Source organism: Lampetra fluviatilis, chromosome 18 (assembly GCF_964198595.1).
Source record: "Lampetra fluviatilis chromosome 18, kcLamFluv1.1, whole genome shotgun sequence".
NCBI lineage: Eukaryota > Metazoa > Chordata > Hyperoartia > Petromyzontiformes > Petromyzontidae > Lampetra > Lampetra fluviatilis.
The window spans coordinates 8,463,229-8,491,155 of NC_136292.1; the positions used below are offsets into that span (position 1 = coordinate 8,463,229).

Below are 27,927 nucleotides of genomic sequence, written 5' to 3' on the forward strand. Positions count from 1 at the left end.
TTGCCCTCGTTTTGCTGCATTTGTTTGTGGTCAGCGGTTTGCCCGATGGAGGATTCTAAATCCTTAAAATCCAATCAAGGGCCACGACGATTAACGGCTGGCTCTGCACCAGTGCGGCACAGCGAGATTTCCCCACGCCACTTACGCTGGCACGGTACTTTGCGGATGAGTCCGCAAAGTCGACTACAGTAAAGGTGCAACCCTGCAATTTCTGCCTTATGCCAACGCAGGTGGATCGACCTTCGTTGGAGGGGGGGGGGGCTCAGAGATCCCTGCTCGAGGGTATTTGGCCTGCTCTTCCACGCTGATTGAATGTCTTGGAAGAGGTGGGCGTACCCACACTTTATCCCACCACACTCGCGACCTGTTGATCACCTCTCGTTAGAGGCCGACCTAAACTGAATTTCTGGTTTCAGCCGAAAACGAAACCAGACCGAAAGTAAAAAAAAATACTTTAAAGAAAAAAATTAAGTTAAAAAAATTAAGTAAAAAAAAGTAAAACATTTACTTTCGGCCGAAGCCTATCGCATAGGATTGCCTAGCGCCGACTGACCGGCCGATAGGCAGAGTGATAGACGTAGCACTAGCGTTATATTCTAAAAATAGATATTCGGCTGACGAATGACGACCGAAAGTCAATATCAGTTTCGGCCGAAACCGAAACCAGACCGAAAGTTAAAAATGTACTTTTGGCCGAAACCGAAAGTAAACCGAAAGTTAAAATTTTACTTTCGGCCAAAGCCGAAAGTTAAAAATTGACTTTAGGCCGAAACCGAAAGTATGCCGAAAGAGGGCATTTGCCAACTTTCGGCGCCGAAACCGAAATTCGGTCGGGCTCTACCTGCCGTGTACTAATTCATACTGCTGGATGGGCAGAGGTGGGTGGATTCGAGAAACTTGCCCATTGTGTGAACTGCCACGGTGGGGAATTGACTTGCAATCTAGAGTTCGAACCGGCGCCCTCTGGATTGCAAGTGCAGTGTGCCGACTATTACACCATGACAGCATCACAGCGCGATCGGTTAGAGGGTTGTAAAACATTTCTGCGTGCTTCGTGTGCCGTAGCGTGGCGGTGACACGGTGGTTTCAGTGTAAAGTATTTTCAGGCTCTTTCGACAGCTCTCAGAATGTGGAAATGTAAAACAAGTAAACCCGTAAAAACAAAGTTTTTCACTATAAATCCTTTATATGCGTGGCGGCTAGAGTCTTCTCGTCCTCTGGCTTGAGATGGCTGCCACCTATGGGTCAGATGATTGTCTGCCAGTATTAAGCAATTGGTGATTAAATATTTAATTTGTTTTCCCTAAACAGTGTAAATATTTTGGGAATTTTTTTCACGAACATTAATTGTCTCGCACAACGAGTCTGTGTGGAAAATGTCAGCTCGATTGGATCACGGGAAGTGGGTTAAAAAACGACCGAAAGATTTGCACGGTCGTAAGCAAGCACGCAAGCAAGCAAGCAAGCGAACTTAATATAAAGGATTTAAAAACTCCACCTTCGGTCACTTATGTGCACAAATCCACTGGAGTGTCACATGGCCTGCATTCATCAGACCAGGGTTGGCAAATAAACTCTAAAAACATCAATACAAGAGGTGGCTGGGTGGCTCTGGGTTTAGATCACTGAGCCAGCAACACTGATTTCCTGGGCTTGAGTGTGGCTTTCAGCCGCCTGTGACTAAACTCGTTTCTCTATAGCAATTTGATGGTCTTGCTAATGACTGCACAGACACCCATCGTATTAAATGTGGTTCTTCTCTTCATGTGTCAAAATCTCATCTGTAAAAACCATAAAACGTCCGCATTGCCTGTCGTCTATCGAATGGCGCATCAGAAAGCAGTGCCCGTAGTTTGCAAAAGAGGCCACTTGAAGGGAACTCGAAAGTACTGTAGTTCTGTGACATCCACTTCTGTGGCCCGTTTTCCAATATGGGGTGTGGGGGGAGGGTATGCTGCTCAGTGAGAGCTCCGAATGGACACTTTGTTTCATGGTATGAAAATGACAGCACAATTGAAATAAAAATATTGGCGAAAAAAATGACATGTACATCACTACACTGTGAACGTAGTTTGTCCGCTGGGTGGCAAAACGGTCACCACGGAGGTCGAAGGTCTGGAGAGGCTGGGCACGACACTGGCTTCGAAATGGCGGTAACCAGGGGATTGTTCGTCTGCCACAGGACCCACCCAGCCACGGGAAATGGCCCCTGCTTGTGATGCCCGTGCAGTAAATATATATTGATCGTGTGGCTCATCTGTTTTCATCCTAGCCCTAAAAGCAGTGATATATATATATAATTTATAAAGTGCTGTGTTGCGTATTTTACATGGTGTGTGTGTGTGTGTATACATATGTATTGCTTATCCCTGCAGATCAAAACCGAGATGAGAATTCAACTGTAATCTCATACATTGCCCAGGTAATTAAAATAGCCCCTCCCCAATATATCTTGCATCAATGCAATACAGTTACGGGTTTTCTCATCATTATTTATTTAAATACAGTTTTATACAAATTCGGTTCGTGTCCTCTATAAGAGAAGTATTCTGTTGCTGCCGTGTTAGAGAACTGTTGTCATTTACAAAACAAAATCGAACTGGGCTCAGGAAATAGCGCTCTCTCTTTCTTCTGCTGGAGGCAAAACAATCTCATCTCCAAATGTGCTTTCCCGACATCGCCCCCCTCTGCATCTGTCAAAATAAAACCTGGTACGCTTCTCGTAAAAAAACACACACACATTGAGCAGCTGTTAGGTGCCTGTAATCATGCGTTGCATACAGACTGCACTGCTGCGTTACGACTGCGTTGAACACTGTACACTTTTGAAATGCGGATGCCCACGGATGAATCGGTGGCCTCGGAAACGAATCGTGAACTAAATTATCTCTTTGCAGCCTCTCTAAAGACAAACTTCAAAACGCCAGAACTTCTCTCTGCCGGTGGATGGGTTGATGGGTTACGGTCGACGTTTCTGATCATCTCCACGCAGCCAGCAGTGGATGAGCCTACCGCGCAGGACCTCCCAGAAGCTCCTGGAAGCCCCAGTCAGAATGCCACACGGACCTCCCTTTTTCCATCATCCACACACGCGATTGTGGGGCCCTCTTTTTGCGTGAAGCCCAGGGCAAGTCTCACCCCCTTTTGCCCTTCGCTCTGGATGGCCCTACGTCTGCGCTCGATTCGATCGCAGTCGGCTCTGAGGAACCAAACGGTGAAAGCCAAAGAGCGTGAATTCTCTCCCTCGGTGGCAAAGCTTTTTGGGGTTCCAGAGATGGGATGCTCAATGGAACGCTTGCAACGTGCGTTCTCTGTGTGGAGGGTGTATGTTCTCCCCCTGCTCTGAATGGGTTTCTTCAGGGTTCTCCGGGTCCCTTCCAAAGCTAAAAACATGCATCACTGGTGTAGACCAAACAATGCAGGACCCTGCTTAGTCTTCAGACTCGATGTGGCTTTGCTGGGTAAGTAAGTCATTATTGTCGTATCATAATGACGTATTCACCCAGCCTCACCTCTGCGCGTATTGCTTATCGGTTGTCAGTGATGAAGACCCCGTGATTTAAGGACGGAGATGCAAACGCGAAAACAAAGGTGGCACGCGGAGGATGTTGTGCTTCGGTGAAACCACCTACCCAGCGCCGTGCTGCTGTCCCACTGAGATACATTCCCCATTGCCACTTAGGCAGCTCATCCGTATCGCACGGAGTTCGTCCCGTTGCGATGTTAAGCGACGGCATCGCGACAAAGCGTCGCAGCTGAGCCGTGCGTCCCGGCGAACCTTGCTTCACCACCTGCTGACTAACGCACATTACGGTGGCGCAGCTTTCGAATGTGTGGGCGTTGCACGCCAGGCCCTACACAACAGACGCAAGGGACCCAGGTGCCGGGCTACGAAAAGGGAGGGAAATTAAACGGGTGGGTGAGTAGGGGGGGGGGGGGGTTCCCATCCATTCTTGCGCCAGGATCCGGTGCCAACCGCGCTAGGGCACTGCCGCGCATCGTGCGTCTACGAGACTCGACACCTCCGCTTATCGTTACGACGCCCCTGGCAGCAGCAGCAGCAGCGGCAACGGCGGCATAGCCGAGCTACGGCGCGCGCGGGAGAGAGCTGAGACGTCGGAGGGAGCGGGTCGTTTGCGGGCTCCGCCACCGCCGACAGCGCCGCGTGAATTCAGCAGGCGGCGATGGCCCGGCTCTTGCCGCGCGACAGCATGCCCAGCTCGGGGTGCTCGTCCCCCGCGCCGCCTTCCTCGCGCTTCTTCTCGCGCAGGCGCTGCAGCAGCCGCAGCGCCACCTCGTCCCAGTCCTCGGGCAGGTGCAGCAGGAGGAAGGCGACGCAGATCACCAGCAGCGCGGGGAGGCGCAGCGAGCCGAAGTCCACGTCCGTGCAAAGCGCGTCCGTCACTGCGGGCGCCCCCAACCACCCCCCACAAGAGAAGGGCGAGCGGTTAGTGAGGATGGCGTCGGGCGCTAAGCGAGAGCGCCGGGGTCCGTCGTGTGGGCGCACCCTTCGTTCATAGGTTGGAACTTCTTTCGCAGGCCACGTAGCCGAGCGTCGTAATGGGAGGTGCGGACTGCGGGGTGACCATGCGCCGAGCGGCATTACCTGCATTGCCCGGGACGCTGAGCAGGATCCCAAAGGAAATGAAGGTTGGGTAGGTGAGCGCCACCCCAAAGTTCACCAGGATGTTGAAGGCTGAAAGAATATCGCACGTTCGTGGTTATGATTTGGTAAATCGCACCAACTGAGTTTTGGGTGCAGGCTCAGTTAACCCAAAACCAATTGAGCCAGTCCACACGGGTCTCGGAAGGATGAGTTCCGCTTCACCATTTTCTAAAAACCAGCGCTTAAACCAGTTAGACTTTTTAGATTCGCACAACAATACAAAACACACGGTAGTTTTTTTTTAAGCGGTGGTCATCTGTTTACAACTCTGAGACATTTATTTTGTGGAGGGAGTGGGGGGGGAGAATCATGAAACGAGTTCAATGTTGACTTATCCACAAAGCGGTGCTCGTTTAATCCGCCCTGAAGGGATGATCAAACAGCTAAAAAAAACACGCAAATCTCACTGGCCTTGGCCAAACCTCCCCATTCTGAAAAAGAGCCTTGAAGACTCAGCGAGGCTCTTCCGGGTGACCGGGATGAGGACTCTAAACCTTCCGATCGCGAGCGGCTCGCTCCCACACCGAGCCACCTGACGGACCACGCTCAATGTGCCCTCTAGCGGAGCGACGGTGAAGTTGACCAAGTGGATGGCCGCTAATTTCACTTGAAGAGGCCAGCGACAAAGTGTCGAACCGGTTAGAACCGGTAACCGAATACGCACCCCACCTCTCCCGTTCTGGAGCAGCAAATTGAATATGGGTTCGATCTTGATTTGAAGCTTTCGTGACTCCAGGAATCCATACTCTCTGTTTCTTTCGGTAAAGTCACGTGGGTAGAAAAAAACAAGAAAAGTACACGACGTTTCGGTCGCAACACAAGCGTCCGTCACCTGATGACAGATTTCTGGGTGCAGTTTCAGTTAAACCAAAACCTGATGACGGACGCTTGTGTTGCGGCCGAAACGTCGTGTTCTTTTAGTATTATTATTTTTTTCTATCTACGTGACTTTACCGAAAGAACCAGAGAGAATGGGCTCGGTTTCCGATTGCAGAGACCTTCATCGTTGACAGGGCTGGGAGCAGCTCTTCAAGTGACATCATAACCTCTTGTCCACACTCCAGGCACTCGGCCTCTGCCACGCGCATTCGAGCACAGTCGGAATTTAAGCGACGGACCAGATTTAACGCGACTGTACATTGATGCAGCCGGAGTCCGTCGACGAACTCGACTCGAGAACTCTGTTCAAACACCGGTGACTCAAACCCGGATTCAAACCCAGGCTCTTGGGTTTCGGCCCCCTAAGGGGAACGTCCATAAATGACGTCACGCACCTAGGAGGAGGGGGGGGGTCAGACATTTGTGACGATGTGTGACGAAGGGGGGGGGGCTTTGACAAATGTGACGTCGCATCAAAATGCGCAACTTTAAATAAATATAGAATTGTTATAACAACACTATTTGTTATAACAATGACAATAGTTTAAAGCGAGTAGAAGCATATTTAATTTTCAAAATGGAAATATAGTTTTGCGGGGGGGGGGGGGGGGCAGAGCTTTGTGACGTCATTTGAGGGGGGGGGGTCTGACTTTTTGTGACGCCGTGTGACAAGAAGGGGAGCGGTCAAAAATCATCCAAAATCGCGTGACGTAATTTATGGACGGCCCCTAAGCCCCCCCCTCCCCCCGGGGCCACCCTTCACTAGGATCGTCATCGGCAGCAGCGAACGCACCGAGCAGGAGGCACGCGATGCCGCAGATGCAGCCCCAGGGCAGCGTGGAGGCGGAGGGCCAGTACTCGACGCGCGTGAAGTACAGCACCACCGGCACGGCCGACACGAAGAGGATGTTGAAGAGGCCGAGCGACGAGAGGAAATGCGCGGTCTCGCCGAAGTTTGCGCTTCCCAGAAGCATCTTGAACAAGACCTGCCGGGCCGGTGGGGAAGTCACGGGGTGAGCCGTGAGCGAGACGGAAGGGGGGGGGGATGCTGCCGAGGGAAGGTTTCGGATGCACGCGAGCTCTCGGCCCGGTTCTGCCCGCGTAGACGAGGTGAGATTTGGCGAGGTTTGTGGGAGAACAAAATGAAAGCAACCGCTGCTTGCGCGGCTTCTGGAGGTCGCACTCTGAATCTCCGAGACGTGCTTTCGGGTGGCGCCGCGCGTCGTTCGGCTAGAAGCTCCCGGGCGCGTGGAGCGAAACGTCGGACATCGTGGCGAACAACAGCCACGGCGGCACGACCCGAAAACGCGTCGGAGAGCCGAACGAAAGCTTCGGGTGAAACCCGTGGCACCTGGTAGAGCGCAGAGGTGGAGGCAGAGCCCACAGCGAGAGCCACCCCCACGATGGAGTCGTGGTGGAAGCCGTCCACGTAGACCATCATCACGATGCCGGCTATGGCCAGGATGGCTGCCACTATCTGCTCCACACAGACGTGCAGACACACAGACACACACAGACACGCAGAAGCACAGGCAGGCTTGGACGCGAGTCCGTGCATGTGTGTGCATATTGAATGTTTTTTTTTTGCCGAATGCACCAGATCTCAGGACACTCAAGCGGGTTTTGAGCCTGGTTTGCATTGGCATTGAAAATTGCCTGGGATTACCGGATGTCCTAATGCTAGGCTGTCATGCAGCCTGGGAGATGCAATACCGCAAGGGATTGTTGAATCCGTGGTTGAATCCATTGCTGTCGCAATGGGACCACGATGCACTTCTTCAGGAGCTGCCGATGTTTTTTTTTGCGTAATGCACAAAGGCCGCGTGGCCTTTACACGTGTCTGTGTTGTTTGGAACCTCTGAGTGTAGCGTTTAAACCACAGCATCGTCCCGCCAGATATAGATAGATAGCCCTAATAATGCACGTGTAAAAAACGCATTTTTTACACGTGCATTATTGATTTATTTGTTGCAATTACTCGAGTGAGCACATTTGCATTCGCTAATTTCTTACCCCAGGGACCCGATTATGCCCAGCGCTTCCTGTCGCGGAGACAACTGCTTGCATAATATTCATTTTCTTGGTTCTTTCGGTAAAGTCACGTAGAAGGGAAATAATAAAATAATAATAAAACAATACAAATTCTCACAACGTTTCGACTGAAACACAAGCAATCATCATCAGGTGTGAAAACAACAGCAAGAAAATTTGAAAAAAAGTGGTGGTTTTTTCTTAAACATAATTGCGTTAAGAAAAGTCGCCATTTTTTTTTCAAATGTTCTTGCTGTGGTTTTCACACCTGATGATGATTGCTTGTGTTGCAATCGAAACGTCGTGAGAATTTAATTGTTAAATTTTTATTATTTTATTATTTCCCTTCTACGTGACTTTACCGAAAGAACCACAAATATGAATCCCTGCAGTCACGAAAGCTTTAAATCGAAATTTTCTCGCGTAATGTTAGTGTACCCAGGTGTTGCTAATCATGACTCGCCCCCTCCTAACGCACAACGCTGTGAAACTCCCATCACGGACTTCGACGAGATGCTGTAGCCTGGCTCGCCAGGAGAACACGGCACAGCAAAGCGCGGACTAATATCATCTTTGCCGCTTTCCTCCCACACGTGCAGTAGACGCTCATGAATTAATTAGCTGAAACATCTTAACATGTAGAGGACAGCAGAGCTTCGGCAATTATGGGCACCGGCTCGCCTCCTGGCTGCTGCTCTCCAGCTCGTCTGCTGTTCCTTGGCAATTGTGCGATGCAGTTCGCACGAACGAACACACCATTTAAAACTAAGACAACAAACTAAGCACACAAAAAACTGTTCTAAAGAAATTCGTTTCCAATCTAGATTTCAGTGCATAGCTCCAGTGGCTTCCTAATATCGGAGGGAAGAGCGTTCCAGACGGCCGCTAAGGACTTACTTCATCTAGCAGTGGATTGATCCTGGCTGCTGATGGTGAAGATTAACATACAGGACCAGTAGTTGCTCTCGGGATGTGCTGTCCCCCACCATAGGAACATGGAATTTCCGCCAGTTAGGGCTACACAACGCTCCGAGCTCACTTGAGTTTGGAGGCACTTTGTATTCTGCACTTTTATTTGCTAATATGACCGTGTAATTAGTGCAACTCTTGAAGGTTTAATTACCATCGTTAAAATGGTTCTTCTCCTGCGGCAATAGCAGCAGCCGCATTATCTGAGTTTGTCGCCAAGCGGAAGCGTTCTAATGGGTCCAGGGGGGGACAGTCGGAATGTTTCCGATGGCGAGCGAGCGAGCCGCGTCGTCGGGGCGACCGCGTGTGCCGAGTGGCCGCCCTCTCGTCCATCGCGAGCGGGCCAAGCGGACTCCATGGGAACCCGGGATCGTCTCCGGAGGTTGGTGTTACAGCGGGAAGGTCCCGCCGGGTGCAGCGAAACGTCGGACATCGCGTGGGGGGGAAGCGAGCAGTTATCCCGTGAGGTCACGTGTCTTTCGTGGAGTTCTGGGGCCCAGCCAACGGGCAGCAGCGTGGCACGGTTGTAGCATCCGTGACTCGTGGCAACAAGTCCTTTGGGTTCATCTTCTTGGTTCTTTCGGTAAAGTCACTTTACCGAAAGAGCCAAGAAGATGAATCCCTGCAGTCACGAAAGCTTTAAATCGAAATTTAAAGTCCTTGGGGTTCAATTCCCGACTCGTCGCCTTCCCGCGTGGGGTGTGTAACGTGCTCGGCCTGGCCGACAATGGGTTTCCTCTGGCTTCTCCAGGTTTCTGCCATTGCTGAGCACACACGCAATGTGCCTTGTGTTGGCCAAACATCCCAAAATGGGATTACACACAGCAGCCGCGTGAACCCCGACTGCACAAACTTGCCAGGACGTTCCTGAAAACGAGTCTTGAGACTCGGCGAGGCTTTTCTTTAAATACAGAGTATATAAAACTAGCCTTTTGCCCGTCCAAGGATGGGTCTATTGCAGTAAATCTGAAACTCTCAAGCGAAAAGCAGACCGCGACGTGATATTATTGCATTCATGCGTGTGCAATTTGTAAGGGCACGGTGACACAGACTTATTTCATTTAAAGGTTATAATCCCTTGTTCATCACGACGTCCTTTTTACTTCGATGTCTCAACAGCGTTACGGCGATCGCGTGACGTGAGGGTTCTGCCTTCGTCGTGAGGGTTGTGAGTTGACGCCGAGGAGGGGGGAGGAGGCGCCTCGGTCCCCCATGTGGAGTGACGTCACCCGCTAATTATTATGATTGGGGAGGGGGGGTGGCCATTTGTAGGACGTCACCTTATAATGATTATTAATGAGGGGGGCTGTTCGATGTGGAGTGACGTCACCTGCTCATGATTATTAATGAGGGGCTGATCAACGTGGAGTGACGTCAGGAGCGTTGCACACAGACATTCTTGGCTCATCATAGGTAATAATAATGGGGGGGGAGGTCCATTTGGAGTACGTCACCTGCTCATGATTATTAATGAGGGGGGCTGTTCTATGTGGAGTGACGTCACTTGCGCATGATTATTAGTGAGGGGGGGGGGAGTACTCCAATTAGAGTGACGTCACCCACTCATGATTATTAATGAGGAGGGGTGGGGGGGGGTGTCCATTTGGAGGACGTCACCTGCTCATGAATATTAATGAGGGGGGGCTGGTCGATGTGGAGTGACGTCACGAGCATTAACGACAAACATTCCTGGGTGATGATCGTCGGTGTACTGCTGAATACAGTTACAGATGTCATTTTCCAAAATATATTTTAGTAAATGTAATGAAACCTTTAACTCTCACGCTTGGGGGTTGAGCTCAGCCCATCATTCCTCTGGGGTCATTAAAACGAATACCACTCCGTGGGCTGTCCTATAGATAGACTCACCCCACGCCAAAGCAATGCCAAATCTCCACCACTTGCAAGAAATCACCGCCTCTTGAACACGACGACTCACACCGGAGTGAAGAGACGCCTTCACGTTTGGCCGTCCCTACCCCGCGGCCCACCGCTCGCCTCCCGCTGCCACCCTCCAACGCGACCTTCGTGCCGTGGCTATCGGCCACCGGAGGCGAGAAGGGGGGCCTCGGATCGCGCGCTTTCAGCATCGGCAGCGCGGCTCGCTCACCCGGACGCCCATGAACTTGTCCTTGAGCACGATCCACGACAGCAGGAACACGAAGGCCTTGTTGCAGCAGAAGAGGGCAGACGCGTCGCTAGGCGGCAACTTGCGCAGCGCCAGCAAGTACAGGTAGTGCGTGAGCACCCAGAGCGTGCAGAAGGGCGCCAGCCGCTTGAGGAAGAGACGCACCGTCATGCCGTCCTCGCCGACCAGACGCGTGCACTCCCTGCCGGGGTGAGGGGGGGAGCGGGCACAAAGGCTCAAAACGTCCAGCGGTCCGGCAACAACCGGCACCGTTGCAGATACAACCCTTCGGCCGTGGCACGCCCACGGGAGCGAGGAGAAGTGAGCTGCAGATTGAGGAAGAGCGACGGGTTCACTCTGGTGCGCTCGTTGGTGACAGGGCTTGGACCGTCGGCTCGCTAAACCCGGATTCATCAACGGTGGGTGCAGTCGCGATTTCAAATCCAGGATCTGTGCGACGCTGGATCGGTGCTCCGTGCCCTTGGAGTCACCCGGCCAGCTCACCGCTTCGGTCACCGCGATGTTTTTGTCACACGTAGGCCATTATGTTCCAAATTTAAAACAGTTCCACGCATGATGTTTTTTTTTTTTGCGGACGGACTCGGCAATCTATTTATCTAATTGGCTACGCAATTAGAATCCAGTCGCGGCACGAGTGCTGTACGGCTTTGTGTTTTAAAACTTGTATTCTTGGGTTTTGTCGGTAAAGTCACGTAGGTAAAACATTAAAACTAAAATTAATGAAAGTAAAATACAAATCACGACGTTTCGGAGGCAACACAAGCTTCCGTCTTCGAAACGTCGTGATTTTTATTTTACTTTTATTAATTTTAGTTTTAATTTTTTACCTACGTGACTTTACCGAAAAACCCAAGAATATGAATCCTTGCAGTCACGAAAGCTTCAAATCTTTAAAACTTAGTTCACTCTCGTCTCCCTCTTGCGCCGTCCCTCTTAACCCCGACTCCTCTTTGCATTTAGATCGGAGAAAGAGATCGCTATTTAGGGAAACCAGCGCGCGAGTCGAAGTACCCGTGCTTTAATGAATCATTGATGAGGACGCCAGCGATGGAAACGCTTTGAAGAAGCGCGCGCACACGCACGCTCGTAATGCAGTCGCTCTTGATTTATCTCGCAAGCCGCCGCGTGCCGGCGAATTTGACGGCGGCGCTCACCGTAGCAGCTTGAGCGGCGACTGGCGCTCGCTGGCGCTGGCCACGTGGCCCAGGTAGTAGATGGGGAAGAAGGCGACATTCCAGGCGGTGGCGAACCAGGTGAGGAAGAAGGGCGCGTAGACGCGGGACGAGGAGATGCGCGCCAGCTGGCTCACGCCGACGAGGCAGGCTGCGACGGCGAGCAGAGCGCCCACGCCGCACGCGCTGCGGTGCGCTCCCTCGGGGGTGCAGCAGCGGTCGCAGCGCGGACTCCCCGCGCCCTCCCCTCCCTCCGGCTCCGTCCGGGCCTCGGTCGGGGATTCGTCACCTGCGGGCCGCACGCGCACGCACGCACACGCATGCACACGCACGCGCGTGCACACACATACACAGAGATGCGCACACAAAAGCACTTTCTTTTCGTGCAATTTTTTTTTAAGTTTCAAATGCACATTGATTTACCCGGCGAGGATTCACGAGCGAGTGCCCTGGGTCACCAACATGACAATAGCACAAAGGACAAGACTAAAGCAAATAGGCATCGGTGCAGAAACAAGCAATCAGAAATCAGAGCTAAAACCATCAAGTAGACGACATCAGAGCAGAGACGACCAAAATAGTAATCTGAGCAACGAGCGAAGGACAAGGCAATGGTGACCATGGCAGTAGCGATAGAAGAGTGATGGGGAGGCGAGGAGTGAATGTGCGCTGGATCATCGCCAACCCTGACTGCTGTACTCTGAATCCTGTCAGCCTGCAGTGAGGGAGGAATAGGCGCTTCATCCCAATGCAAATGCGGATAGAAATATTTTTAAAAAAATCGACAAAACGAATTTACAAATGTGACCTCACGCCTGTAAAATGTAGCAAAGACAGTTGAAGAGAAACGATTGAATTAACAAATGCGAACGGTGGCAGAACAACAACAAGAGAGAGAAAGACACAGAGAGAGAGAAGAGTCACGGCAGTTGTGTGCCAGACGCACAAGCGAACGAGCGATAACGATCACTGCAACAGCAGCGAGGGCGAGTGCCGTGACGATGATTGAAGTCGCCTGCGGTGATGACTGCAATCACCGCTGATTGCTTAGACCGTTCGAGAAAACGCTGACTCCCAACTCCCAAACTCGCAGCACGGCATTACGCACAGGAACGCGCCGTGTTTTTTTTCGATCGGTAATAAAACATTCGTTGCGACGGTCATCTTTGGACTGCGACCCTCGAGAGGGAACGTACGGACGGACGCGTCCCCGTCACCCCGCAGCGTCGGCTCGCCTCGCTTACCGGTGCCGCGGGTGGCCGCGCCGGCAGCGACGGGCGCCACCCTGGCAGAGTGCTTCCTCATGGCTGCTTCCCGGCCGCCGCCCAAACTACCGACGCCACAGCCGCCGCCGACTCCTGCCACTTCAAGGCTCGGCCGGGCTTGGCACGCACGGCGGTCCCCGCCAGTGCCGCACCATCACCGCGCCGCAGCCCGTCCCCTCTCCCCGCGCGAGGCGCTGTCGGCAGCGGCGTCTCGCCGTGCATCGCTTCACCATGGCGACCGAGCCGCTGGTCCCATTGACGTCCCCCCAGAGCGAGGGGGCACAGCTCGGACAGCCGGCAGCCGGCAGCGCGCTCCCCGCTGGAGTGGCTGCGGTGGGGCGGTGGAGAGCGGATGGGGTCTCGTGCGGTTGGGACCGACGAGGCGTGTGTGACGAGCGAATGGACTCCGCTTGCGCTAACGCCGTGGCAGCAGCAGCAGCCTCAGCAGCAGCCACCGATGGGGAATGCGGAGCGAGCGCTGGGATTTTCCGGCGCTGCGCACTGCGTGCGTTTTTTTTGCCAGTCATCGTTTTTTTTTTTGTGGCGGAGCCTTTCAGAAGCTTGACGCGCTGATGCAGCCGTAGATTTTACATTCGTCCTAACGGAAGCTGTTCGGATATGGAAACTTGAATTGTCCCTCTCCATCACTAGAACCATCATCATCATCAATAATTACTCTTTGATGCTTTGAGCTGATTACGAGCATGGACACGATTTGACTAAATGTGCAAGTTGTGACGTGAATTGCTCCACGCATAAATGGGATGCACTTTCGCCGACACAAATGTACCACGAGACGAAAGCATTCAATTCTGTTCACACCACGAATTAAAATGCCAGCCGCTTGCCTCCGTCTAGCAATTGCAATGCGGATCACGAGCAAAAAATATCCTGCAGCCGGTGGTGACTTCATTGTACGCAGTATGCTGCGACTCACTTTGCATTGACACAGACGGGCGCGTTGGGAAAACAGCGAAAACAAAAATCAATTACCTCCTTCCCTCGTGACGCAAAGTCAAGTGCGTTACGTGTCACATGGGTTCCGTGCTGCCGTCTCGTGCAGATGCATCGATCGCACCGTGGACACGGCGAGAAGGCGGGCGGGTCCCTCTGCAGGTGCCACGGGAGCGAAAGAGCCGAGGCCCCATTCCCGGCGCGGAAATGAAATGTCTCTTCTGCTTTGCGGGGGCCTCGGCGGAGGCGTCGGCCGCATTAGCCGGGCGGGGGATGAGCGCCGGGTTCATTTTCGCGTCGCACGAGCGCAGAGAAGAGCCACTGCGCGAACGCCTCGCGAGGGCGCTCACGGAATTCAGTGTCGGTGTGGGGAGAAGGAGGAGGAGGATGGGGGGTTCACTTTGCGTTAGAGAATTCAATTGAAATGTGACCAGCTGTGCGATTGATGCAAATTAGCGAGTAAATTAATGCGCAAAAGGAGCACGGAATAAAGCAGCTCTCTCGCCCACTTGAGCAATTGTTTTTCTTGCTGTGGTTGTCCCACCCGATGACGGACGCTTGTGTTGCGCCCGAAGCGTCGTGATTTGTTTCATTTTATTTCGAACTACGTGACTTTACCGAAAGAACCAAAGAGATTCCTGCAGTCACGAAAGCTTCAAATCAAGATTAAAACACGCTGTGAGTTGCCATAAGAGCTGCGGAGACTCTGTCTCGGCACTGGGACACGCTCAGCCAGAGGGCTCCTTGTCCCGCGTCATTAAGTCAAGTGACTGACGTTGCTGTTGTTGTATTGCCCAACTATTTCCCAGGCATAATGTATTCATATTAAGATATAAAATATGTTTGCCAGTCCGCTCAATGGGAGGTCGCTCCTTGTGTGACGCTGTGAGCTGGAAGTCCAAACCTCTGGCCATCCGGACAATCTAGATGCCCTACGATTGACGTTTACTATCTCAAGGGATTTCGTTTTACAGCTTTCGTGACTGCAGGGATTCATCTTCTTGGTTCTTTCGGTAAAGTCACGTAGAATGGAAATGATAAAATAATAATAATAGCGAGAATTATTATATTATTTAATATTATATTATTTTTTGTATGTTTTATTTTTATTATTTTAATATTTCCATTCTACGTGACTTTACCGAAAGAACCAAGAATATATCTCAAGGGATGTTCTACGTTAACTATTTTAATCACTGAATAACAGCATGGCTCATCCCATCTGTCTACCCAGGCTCAAGCCTCCTCTTCTTCGCCAAAAACTGAGCAGTTCCATCTACAATCCAATTGTTTTGTTCAGTGGGGAAATCCTCTTCCTCCCGTACTCCCCTCTCTCTGACTCGCCCCTTGGCCTCTGGCCCGGGGACGGAACTTGTCTACCGAGCAGACGGAGCGGTGACATCAGTGTGTGGGTGCTAGGTGGATTGCTATGTTGCATGATTGTGAGAGAATGTGGCAGTGGCTTGGGAAAGTCCTTCACGTAGCAGTGGATCAACCAAGGCTGATAATGATGATAATGATGATGAGGATTTCCTTATGCTTGTGATTCAACTGCCCTGGAGTCGATTCGCCCGTCTGCCACTTAGTCTATGTTATCCCATTTGTACCATCTCATTTATCCTGCTCCGTTCATCCAGCTTTGCCCACTGCATTCGCCGAAATGTAACGTTGGCATATATGTAACACGCCTTTGCGTGAACAGTAGCTGAATCACCACATCGTAAAATCAAGAGTGCATTTGGGTATTTGCGCCGTTCGCATAGCGCAAGGCCACCCCGAGGGCACTGCTGCATCACAAGACGTCCTCTTTGCTCGTTTCACAGGAGAGGGAGAGTTTGCTCTCAGTCTCCCACGCACCGCCACGTCTTTGTGTGTTTTTTTGTTTACTGTGGGGAGCGGCAGTGTAGCGGTTAACGCTACGCTGCGCTACGAACCTGGCGACCCGAGTTCGATTCCCGCTCACGGCCAAAATCAGAGACGATTATCTCCCCTAGATCGACTCAGCCTCAAATGAGTACCTGGTGCGGTGTGTAAACATCGCCACTGGGGAGACAAAGGCGGCCGGGCGTGGTGCTGTGCCATTATGGCCTTCACATGTGCTCGATAACAACACTTGCCACAACATACTGTCACAGGCTATACGGGGGACCTTTGTCTTTGCTTCTATAACACGATGTATTAAAAAGAAACGATATCGCCGACTGGATCCATCATCCGCGTTTTGACGTCTTCTCCGCAATTCTCGGGGGGCGGTGTGCGGTTTGGCTCTGGCCGATTCGGGTCACAGCAGAACGCCGAGTCGGGCCCGTTTCTCTACCCCCGAGCTCGTGGCTGCGGTGGCACTCGGCGCCGCGAGGAAACCCACGGCTCGCGATCATCGATCCCGAGAAACCTCAAAGGTAGCGCCTGCCCTTTGCTGCCCTTTGCTGCCCACATCTGAGCGCGAGTACCCGAAGCGCGAGCCCCGCTCTCCCCGCTCTCCCCGCTCTCCCCGACTTCGCTCGGACGCTCGGTCAACGTTTCACGATGGCGCGGCAGTTGACGAAGGCCCCTCCGCCTCTGGCCACCGGGCAGTGTACGCGGCTAGTGGGTGGGGTAGATCGTGGGTGCTCCAACCTCTTCTCAAGGCGTGCGGTCAGAGCGGAACAGCCGATCTCCAGGGCCTTTATCGCCGGCAGTGCAAGAGCTGGTGGAGGCTGACGCGGACCACTCGTGAACGAGACGCGTCCGCTGGGCGATACTGCAGCGCAATTGGGATCGGAGACCCACGGGTGACGAGGTTCACACTTTTTTTGTTTGATCTATTTAGTTAATTAAGTTGAGTGACATTTATCCAAGAGAGTTTTTTTTTTCTAAAACACGCATCCCGTTCAGAAAAAGAGCAAACATAATAATAGGGGTTTTCCCCTTTTTTCTGGCAACAAAACTGAAACCTTTTTACAAGGATGCATGTCTGCATTAACCACAATACTTGCAGTCAAAATGCAAACAAAAAACATACTATGATAATATATGCATTGTCCTTGAAACTGATTGGTCCCTCACCAGGGACGGCTTTCTTTTGAGCCTCGACCCAATTGGTGCTCGACCAGAGGACGCCAAAAGGCGTATAGCTCAAAGACAATTTTGACTGCAAGTATTGTGGTTAATGCAGACATAAATCCTCGTAAAAAGGTTTCAGTTTTGTTGCCAGAAAAAAGGGGAAAACCCCTATTATTATATTTTGGTACTGGCAAAGGAGGTCTAATGATGAAGAGCAAACGTGTTTGCTTCTTGAAGGTATCTTTCGAATGTATCCTGGATGCCGCGAACGCATTGGGATTTGGAACTGGTTCCGTGTGACCTAAACCGTCGATCCAACTCCAGACACAATAGGAAACATCATCTCGAGCGGCACATACATCACAGCGAAACCATTCCGCAATGGACAATGTTAAATGGCTTCGGGAATAGCTTCGTGGTGAATATCTGAACCGCTGCGAGGGAATGATGAATGCGAGCAGTGGCGCTACTGTGCCCTCCATGGTTTTTATATATATATAGACTCAGACTTGCATAGAGACTCATAGACTCACACAGAGACCCATTGACTTACATAGAGACTCATAGACTCACACACAGACCCATTGACTTACATAGAGAGTCATAGACTCACACACAGACCCATTGACTTGCATAGAGACTCATAGACTCACACAGAGACCCATTGACTTACATAGAGACTCATAGACTCACACACAGACCCATTGACTTACATAGAGAGTCATAGACTCACACACAGACCCATTGACTTACATAGAGAATCAGAGACTCACACACAGACCCATTGACTAACATATAGAATCATAGACTCACACATAGACCCATTGACTTACATAGAGACTCATAGACTCACACACAGACCCATTGACTAACATATAGAATCATAGACTCACAGAAACCCATTGACTTACATAGAGACTCATAGACTCACATGGAGCCAAATTGACTTACATAGAGACTCATAGACTCACACAGAGACCCATTGACCTACATAGAGACTCATAGACTCACACACAAACCTATTGACTTACATAGAGACTCGCATAAAAACTTACAAATAGACACATAGACTCGCATAGATACCCGTAGCAAATGATAGATGTGGGCAGTGGTGTTACCCTGTGCGCCGTGGTTTGAGACTGGTGTGATATTGGTGATCGCAGTCGCACTGGGCCCGTTCGTGTGCGATGAGAGCGAGAGGTGATCGCGCTCTTCCTGTCCCCCACGCCGTCGCCGCCGCCGCCCTGCAGTTACCGCTCTCCACAGCAGATGGGGCACCTGGCCCGGCTGCAGCCCGGTGCAGATTGCGTGGACGGCAGGGCATGACCTCTGCCGTGTGGATTGCAGGGTCGCGGCCATGTGATCTTTAACGAGATGACGATGACCTCGAAGACACTTTCCCGTAACTTTCCCTGGGAATGGCGTCTCACATTCTCATCGCGCTTTCCTGCGCTTCCAGTGCGAACACAGACCACGTGTAACGTTCTGACCACGTGACCCAACTGGACATCTATGAAAAAGAGCCGTATGGCTCATCGGATTCCTCCAGTGCAAGTACACATTCTGATTCACTTGAACATTCTTGCTCACGCAGTTCGCTCAACATAATCTTGCCACGAGTCTTCCGGTCATTGCAACTTTACAATCTACGGTGCTGATAACGCACGTGCTGTTAGTCATACACCGAGTGGTTAATTTAACTTCGGTGCCAAGAGTGGAGGCGGACTTAGGTTGTGATGCAGGTGAAACATGGACGATTAATAACTACGCATTTCTAACTTTAATGGTCCGTCGCTTAAATTCCGATTGTGCTCGAATGCGCGTGGGAGAGGCCGAGTGCCTGGAGTGTGGACAAGAGGTTATGATGTCACTTGAAGAGCTGCTCTCAGCCCTGTGAACGATGAAGGTCTCTGCAATCGGAAACCGAACCCATATTCTCTCTGGTTCTTTCGGTAAAGTCACGTAGATAGAAAAAAATAAAAAAAAACACGACGTTTCGGTCGCAACACAAGCGTCGGTCTGCAGGTGAGAAAATGATCTGCTGTTGTGGCTTTATATAGGCACGGGAAGGGGGAAGGGGGGGGGAAGCTTCAAATCAAGATTTAATGAATGTGTATGGTTTTAAACATATATATTGTTAGGGTATAATATTTACAATTACTAGCAATGGTATCATTACATTTAGCACAACGGACGATACGATTATCACGGGCTTTGTATCGCTCGATAGGTCGTCATGTCGCTGCTGTATTTGGGCGACTGGTGGACTGAGAGCCGGGCCTGAGGGCGCTGTCCATGGTACTGGCTGCCGAGCCATTGGCCCAAGCATTGTTAAGTGTTGCAGCCACCTTGGATGGCAATTTACTCGCCACGATTTGCTTGAAGCATTTTATCTCGAGATCACAACTGTGTCAGATAGCACGATTATCCTGGTGTCTTCGTGTGGGAACAAAAAACGTTTAAACAACGGGGTCATAGCATTAGTTGATAGAGAATATCAATTGTGGAAAACAAACGAATGCGATGTGAAATATCTGCGCAATGTGAGGATAAATAGGCAGTGTGTCGATGGAACAGACGATATGCACGCGACGATTTCTGCCCGTGGTTGACATTGCTGATGGTGGACACTGATTGCATTTGGCACCCAAGCCGAGATGCATCCACGGAGCCGCTTCCGAAGCACGCGGCCCACTCTCCACAAATCGATTTCACTCACGAGAGCTGTCCCAACACCCGCGCTGCGCGTACGTTTAATATATATGTAAGTATATTTATATATTTGAAGAAATCAATGGAGACAGATCGGCGCACATTTGGGAATGCATCTTGAGCAAACCTCCGCTCAGATTACATTCAATGTGTTTATAGTTAGTGGTGTGATGGAAGTCTCGGTGTACACATGGTTTTGTTTCTTCAATAAAAACACATCAAACTATACACACACACACACACAATCGTGTTACCGAAGAGAATACGACACGAAACATTCCTCCAGATGTATCTAAGCATGCTGTTTCTCGTTTACAAAATCATAAAAACCCTTAACTCTCGCGCAGTGCAATAACCCCAAGTGTGATAGTCCTGCTGTGTATATTTCCGTGGAGCGGTGGTGTCAGTGATGAAGGTGGCGAGACTCTTTTTTTTTTAAATGCATCGCTACATTCCGGTCCCCAAAAATGTGGGTAATGGTGCTCATTAGTGCGAGCTGCTGAATGTCGCCACGAATGCGACGCGAGGTACGAGCCGGGACCTTCTACCCAACCCCCCTTTGGGCTCGGAGTAAACACGTTCCCACAAACACGCCGGTGTGTAAACATGCCGAGACCCGGGAGTGAACCCGAGTTAGACACACACGCGTGAAATTAAATGTTATTTTGTGATGAGGAAGGGGAACTGTGGCACAGCATCTTCTTGGTTATTTCGGTAAATTCACGTAGAGGGGAAATGATAAAATAATAAAAATGAAACATTATATAATACAATTCTCACGACGTTTCGGCCACAACGCAAGCAGCCGTCCTCAGGTGAAGAACAGGTCTGTGGGAAAGACAGCGTCTGACAGACCTGTTCTTCACCTGAGGACGGCTGCTTGCTTGCGTTGTGGCCGAAACGTCGTGAGAATTGTATTTTATTATGTTTAATTTTTATTATTTTATTATTTCCCTTCTACGTGACTTTACCGAAAGAACCAAGAAGATGAATCCCTGCAATCACGAAAGCTTTAAATCGAAATTTGTGGCGCAGCAGTTAGCGCACTGCGCCATGAACACATGACCTGAGTGTGATTCCCAGTCACGGCTTCCGCCAGTGGCGAGTGACATCCAAACCGCTCCTAAACTTCACACTTCAACAACCCGCATTACCCAGCGTGATGATTAAACGATCCCCTTGACCAACACGGTATGGGGAGGCCTTTGCCCAGCAGCGGGTGAGAGATATGGGGTTTCCCCTCTCGCCAAGCCCCATGTGTTGCACAAGAAATGTCTCGCTCGAGATAATTTCAATGTGAACGTCTGCAGTAGCCACGGGGGCCTGGGGTGCATCACGCGCGGAAGTTCATTAGCTCGTGTCTGGAAACAGCCGCGCACGAGATGAAATGTAGAAAAAAAAATGAGTCGAACCCAAAAATACAATTTATGAAGCAGTAAGAGGAGTGATTTGATCGGCAGTGAGTCTGGTAGAACGTGTCCTCAACATCGCTGGAGGAACCACAATGTGGCTCATCATTACGACCGTTAAATGGCCGGCCCATCATCATCGAGCGACATTGCCACACATCCCTCTGACTTCTGATATTTCCAACAGCTTCTCACTCTTTAGTCCGATTGAGGTTATGATGATGATGATAGTTATTATTCTCCAGCGGTCAGAACGGCTCCCCGGCCTCACAAACCGAATGTACATTCTGCTGCCGCCAAGTGCCTTGAGGTGTATTTTTATTCGCGTAGGAAGAGAGAGAGGGAGCGGGACAGCAGCTGCCTCCCAACGTCTGGATGGGGGTGTGAGAGGCAGGCGAGACGATTTCTCCGCCTCTGAATTGGCATTCTTCACGGCTCCCCTTGCCTCTTCCACTTTGCTCCATTCGCTGCCCGCCCATCCCGCCCGCCCCTTAATTTCAAACGAATTTCCATGCTCGTGGATGATTTATAAAGCCAAATTGCTTCATTATCTGTGCAACACAGGTAAAGGATTTGTGATGAGAGCAGTCAGTGACGAGGGTTTGGGCTTCCAGGGGAGTCGACGCAGCGCGCACTGCTCCGACGCTTTGGGGCCTCTGCTCGTCTTCCTGTCTCGAAGGGAAAACATCAACTCTGATTGTTTTTGTTCGCGGAAGAACCTCGGTTATATCATCGTTTTGTTTTGCATCGTAGCGCCGTACTGCGCTTTGGCGATTTCAATAGTGTGCTCCAATATTAGGTTTAAATAAGAAGCGCGGTATATCAGAGAATTATCGTTCATTCTTGTCGTGTACTTTGTAACTTATGTTGCATTGTTTAGGGTATGAAATCCGACTGCGTGTGTCGTTTTTACGGACTCGGGACTGGGAATGTAGCGGCCCTCTCTCTCTGCTGCTGCTGTTGCTGCTGAAGCGATCGCCAGCAGAGGTCAGCAGATGGCTACAGCAGAGGGCACCCCACGTTCAGGTTCACAGCTGGCAAGGAACAGATTATCTGACATCTTCTACGTTCATAATCAATGTTTTTGGGTTTAGATCGCGTTATTTATAAATGTGTCGTAACCCTCCACCACCCGACACGGCCAATCAGTAGAAAAGTGTCACGTTGACAAAAGACAAATAGTTCACTGCTTTAGCCCACCGGTGTGTTGAAGCGTGAAACCACAATATTTACACTTTTTGAGTACGACGTTTCGCTGGTAATTGCATCCAGCATCATGGCAATTCGCCAGAATGGCGAGGCTCTGCTCGTTGATTATGAATAATATTGGTCGCGAAAGCCTACGTGGTAAACTGATCTTCTACGTTGTCATCTTTTGTCGATTACTTGCAAGTTGCACTGCAAATTACCCATGTTTGAGAAAGGCCTCTCTCTGGAAGGGGACATGACTGAACTACTTCTAAGGTCCCTTGAATTGCCTCTTGCCCAGGCGGCCCTACACCATCTCACATTCCTCGCTATGAAGATGCCCGTGACATGTAATTCAGAGTAGACCATTGTGTGTCGGCGTCCTGAACCAAACTTGACAAACCAACCGCCAATTATTCAGTTGCGATGTAGACAAAGCAAGCAAGCATCGCCCTCGACTGTGAAAACTTGACAGGACCCTCCTGACGAAGATTCACGGTGACGCTTTCCTGGCTTCTAAAACCTCTCGTTATCGGGCACATTCGGGGTGACTTCGTCTGTTGCCAGCCGAGTTGGGGCAGGTGAAACTATACGGCTAAATGTGGTACCATCGTCCTCGTGTGTGTGAGAGATTGCATGACACGTGGAATTGTGACATCATGCTATCAATTATACCCTTTGTTTGTCTATGGAATTGTTTTTATTCATGATGATCTGAGTGTCGTGAATGTTAATGTAGCACAGAGGTTGTCAAGGCGCTCGTCCCCCCTCCATCCCAGCTTAAATAGTCGCTTCAAGCCTGGGGTGTGTCATTCAGACTCTGTCTTCTCGACAGACCTGTTCTCCACCTGAGGACGGCTGCTTGCGTTGTGACCGAAACGTCGTGAGAATTATTTTATTATGTTTTATTTTTATTATTTTATTATTTCCATTCTACGTGACTTTACCGAAAGAACCAAGAAGGTGGCACAGAGGCTTAGAGTCAACACAGCATGAGCAACGGGGATTTCGTGAGCGCTGGCGACACGCGGAGTGTGCGGTCGGCCCCGAGGCCTCTGGCACCGCATGGCCCATCCTGGCCACTCCGGCCTCTGGTCACGGCTCACAGGCCACGGGGAGCGGCGGTTCCAATTGACCTCTGGGGCGGCCGCGAGAGGCCCTCTGCCGCTGCTACTCCGCTTCAAGAGGGAAACCGCCTCGGAATGTGCCGAGCTGAGCAAAGCGACGGTGACTCGCTGAGATGCAAGTCACTTTGCCCGTCAATACAGCGGCGTGCAGTAGTCGTGTGTGGGTGGAGGAGGGGTGAGTGGTGGTGGCAGGGCTAGAGGTGGTGGTGGTAAAGCCAGCTGCCGCGAGCACTCAGCCAAACCCGCTTTGAGGGCCACGGATGACACCTCCCTTCGTTTTTTATATTCACCTCGTGATATATGTCGAAAGCTTCGACCGCATTACAATTATAATCATCAAGTAGCTGACAACACTGCTTGCAGGGTGATTTTCGCTTTGAGTTTAATCACACACAAGGGGATTTTTTTTTCAACTCGAAGCGAGCCACCATTATAGGCAACATGTCACAATAATGGATTAAAGAGTCTCCTGAACGCGCCAGATTAGGGCGCGAGAGAATCCCTCTTTGATCTTTGTAGTCACTGCGCCGTTCTGCGCACGTGGTTTTTTTGTTTCTCCGAACCGCATTTGCATGCCGTAGTCACGCCACGGAAGCCGCTTTCCTCGCCAGCATTGTCATGCAAAGCCTCCTCCTCCTCCTCGTGTTCTAAAAGTACGATTCGAGAGCGAATGTCTCCGTCGCGTTGGGCAGCCCGTCCTGCGGCCGAGGTGACGTGACACTCACGTGACGCTCACCTGCCCTTCGTCAGACATTCACCACAAACTCGCCCGGCCCTCGACACTCGCCAGTCTGTGCCCTGTAGTGCGACGCCGGTTGGGATTCAGCCGCTGCCCGTGCGGGGCCCCGCGTCACGCGCCGGGCGATCGTGAACTGTGGAGCAGTCAGATTGGCCATTGGGTTCTCTGGACGTGCGTACGGACGTACGGATGGGCAACTTAGTGCTGAGATGCATTTCATTTACATAAACGGGAGCGTCTTGATGTCGGTGTTGCAGCTAAGCGCCAACCTTTAACTGCGGCGTCTCGGCGTGGATCAGCGCAGTGGCAGCAGTCTCTGCAGAGCTGCGAGCGCGACACCCGACGACACAAACGCCAGAATCCGATGCCACAAACGCCAGAATCCGCACCCCGGGGGGCCTTCGCGACTTGCAGCCCCCTTGGTTTCAAACCCCAACTGAAGAGGCGCGCGGCTACAATTCCTCTGAAAGCTGCACTTTGGCGGAGATAGCCATGACAAAAACAGTGGAAATTGTTTCTATTTTTTTAAGTGTTCATCCGTTGTCAATTTCTTGCGACACGGCCGCCCGATTTGTAGCCGTGCGCCTGTCCCCGCCGCCCTCTGCTCCGCGTGCGCTCCACGCTGCCGCCTCATGCTTCCCTCCCACACGCGCGTCCTCTTTCTGAGTGGACGGCGCACTTCGTCTCACTCCGTCTCTTGGCTCCTGGCCCGGCTCCTCCGGCTCCTATCGGACGGGGGCCCAGTCGAGGTGCCGTGCGGGGGTCACCGTGCCGCAGTGATTTACCGCCGCCGCGGAGGAAGGTGAACTTGGGTGGGTTGCCCAGGGGACGTTTGGTGGCGCTGGGCCCAGGCCGGCACCCCCCCCCCACTTCCACCCCCCCCTCCCCCTGATTGGCCCTCGTGTGGATAAGAGGGAGATGCACGTCACCATCACCAATCAAAATTATTATCACGATATTCATATTCATGGTTCTTTCGGTGGATTTCACACCTGATGATGATTTCTTGCGTTGCAGTCAAAACGTGATAATGTATTTATTGTTTGATATTTTTATTATTTTATTATTTCCCTTCTACGTGACTTTACCGAAAGAACCAAGAATATGAATCCCTGCAGTCACGAAAGCTTTAAATCAAAATTTAATATCACGATGTCATCACAGCCAAAGGCGCTGATGCCACCACCATCGCCATCAAGAGCAATCATCGTTGTTATTATTATGAACAATAGAAGCCACCATCATCCCAAACAGCTCATGTGCTGCATAGCGTAGCCTGGTATTGGCCTAACATTCCAACGCTGAACAATTACCAAACATCCCAATTGGGATCACACACAGCAGCAAGCAACACCGTCCACTACTGCTAACACTGGGCAGGGCTCTCCTGATATCGAGTCTTGAGACTCAGTGAGACTTTCCTGGGTAAACAATCGTAAACACAATAATACATCATGATACTTGTTGTTTTTTTTATTTAAAGCTTTCGTGACTGCAGGGATTCATATTCTTGGTTATTTCGGTAAAGTCACGTAGAAGGGAAATAATAAAAATAATATAAATATAAAACAATAAAAATTCTCACGACGTTTCGACTGCAACACAAGCAATCATCATCAGGTGTGAAATCCACAGCAATAACATCTTCTTGCTGTGGATTTTGATAATTTTTATTGTTTTATATTTTTATTATTTTATTATTTGCCTTCTACGTGATTTTACCGAAAGAACCAAGACTATATATACGTGTTATTATTACAATATTTAACTAAGCTTGAGACTGCTGCAGGGCAGTGGCGTGATGCAGCCAGTGCTGTATCTACAAGAGCTGGGGTTTTGACGGTGGCTCCTTCTGTTAAATGGAGATTTCATGAAACGATTTCCCGACAATAGAGAATAATACCCCAAGCCCAGTGTCAGCCCTCTCACTCTCTCTCTGCGCGGGGCAGGGGGGGGCACTGCAGGGCTGAGGCTGAGAGACAAGTGAAGTGTGAAGAATGCGGCACGCGGAATTCATTCTGCATTTAGAGGGCCTGATCGTTATCCCGACCCGCGTTTCCCCCTCCATCGCCCTCTCTCCTCGCCCACCCGTGTGTTGATTCTGAATAGCAATGCATACCTATTGATTGTGAATGAGCATACATATTCGGTGTGTGTGTGTGTAAGAGAGAGAGAAAGAGGCGGAGAAATTCTACACTGTGGCAATTAGAGTGATTGACAACGTTAATTGCCTATTTGGGATTTTTTGCCAAATCGATATTTTTGTGATGAGGAAACACGAGGACACCCAGAGGAACGCCGTCACGCTCAGTACTCCGTGTGCGTGCTGCGGATACACACCAGTAGCCGACTTGCTGTACTGCCATATTGTGGCCACATCGTAGCCTTGTAAAGTGTTGAAATACACTTGATGTATGTCCACAATTTGATGTATGTGCGATGAAAAAGGGCCAATGCCGAAACGTCGCCTATTGGGCCCCCTTCGAGGGGGCAGACCCCTGGGTCGCCCCCCACCCCCTCTTGTGGTGGGGGGGGGGCCTTGCCCTGCTTGACACAGCCTCGTGTACACCGAGCACTGTGTACACGAGGCTGCCGCAAGTACACCCGCCACCATGCAACACGTGCCCGTCTATGCACAGTGTACACGTACACTCAAATACATGCGCGGTAAGCACCACGTACATGCTCAAGTACACTCGGCACCATGCACGCGTACACCACTCGTATACACGTGTGTACACGCAGCGCGGTGTGCGTAAGGATGCACAAGGGGATGTTTACATGTCCACTCGGCACTTCGCATTCGCACGTGTGCACGGTGCAAGGCGCGCCAGAGAGGAGGACGCTAAGCGCGCAGATGGAGCCCGCGAGATGAGCTCATTCGCAGGAGCAGTCCGATTGTGACATCGCGGGGGCCGTGAGGCATTGCGTGGGGAGGTGTGGGATCCAGCAGTTGATCAATCATGACTGGCAGTGCTAGTGGTCATGATGGTGACTTTTGATGTAGACTGCTGTTGGTTACGTCCGATGGTCCTCGATGTTGGTGATATGATGATGATGTTGAGATGGTGGTGATATGATGATGTTGATGGTGGTGATTGGTGATGCTGTTGCTGATAACGTCTGATGATGATTGCTGTTGGTGATGTGTCGGTGACATGGCATTATGTTAACGGTGCACACTCATGCCAATACCGACTACCCATTCTGCTGCTGTTGCTGATGACGATGGCGACATCGGTGATGACAACTTCTGATAATCTCATCGTAACCACCACCAATCGCTACCATCTCAACAACATCAACAACAACAACAACATCATCATCATCGTCATCCCGACAGGAGCATCGCTCCGAGTGAGCGCCCAGTCCCCTCCCTCGCCACCAAGTACTCACGCTTATGGCTGGAGCACGCCGGGTAGTAGCCGTAGTATCCCGTGATGCGCAGGATGCGGTCCTCGATGCTCGCGAATCCGTTGGAGACGCTCGGGACGTCCATGAAGGAACGCGACACCGGGAGGCGCGGAGCGGCGCCCAGCGAGGCGAGCGTATTGCCGGCGTCTGAGAGGCGCCGTACGGGCGGCATGGCGATAGCCGTGGGGAGGCGGGGGTGGGTGGTGGGCTG

The 27,927-nt window shown here is 51.1% G+C and overlaps 1 protein-coding gene across 2 annotated transcripts; it reads right to left on the reverse strand.

Moving 5' to 3' along the window:
• Positions 1 to 250: 250 nt before the first annotated feature.
• Positions 251 to 27,871, reverse strand: SLC35F4 (solute carrier family 35 member F4). Of its 2 annotated transcripts, none has more exons than XM_078864534.1 (7): positions 27,699 to 27,871; positions 11,849 to 12,155; positions 10,656 to 10,875; positions 6,897 to 7,022; positions 6,339 to 6,531; positions 4,607 to 4,696; positions 251 to 4,404 (listed from the first exon to the last, which is right to left on the reverse strand). In XM_078864534.1, the coding sequence occupies exons 1-7, from the start codon at positions 27,799 to 27,801 to the stop codon at positions 4,172 to 4,174; spliced, it is 1,272 nt and encodes a 423-aa protein (XP_078720660.1). In that variant the 5' UTR covers positions 27,802 to 27,871; the 3' UTR covers positions 251 to 4,171. The 2 variants fall into 2 exon arrangements, with proteins under 2 accessions (XP_078720660.1, XP_078720661.1); XM_078864535.1 differs by lacking the exon at positions 27,699 to 27,871 and adding an exon at positions 13,111 to 13,915.
• Between the last annotated feature and the right edge of the window lie 56 nt (positions 27,872 to 27,927).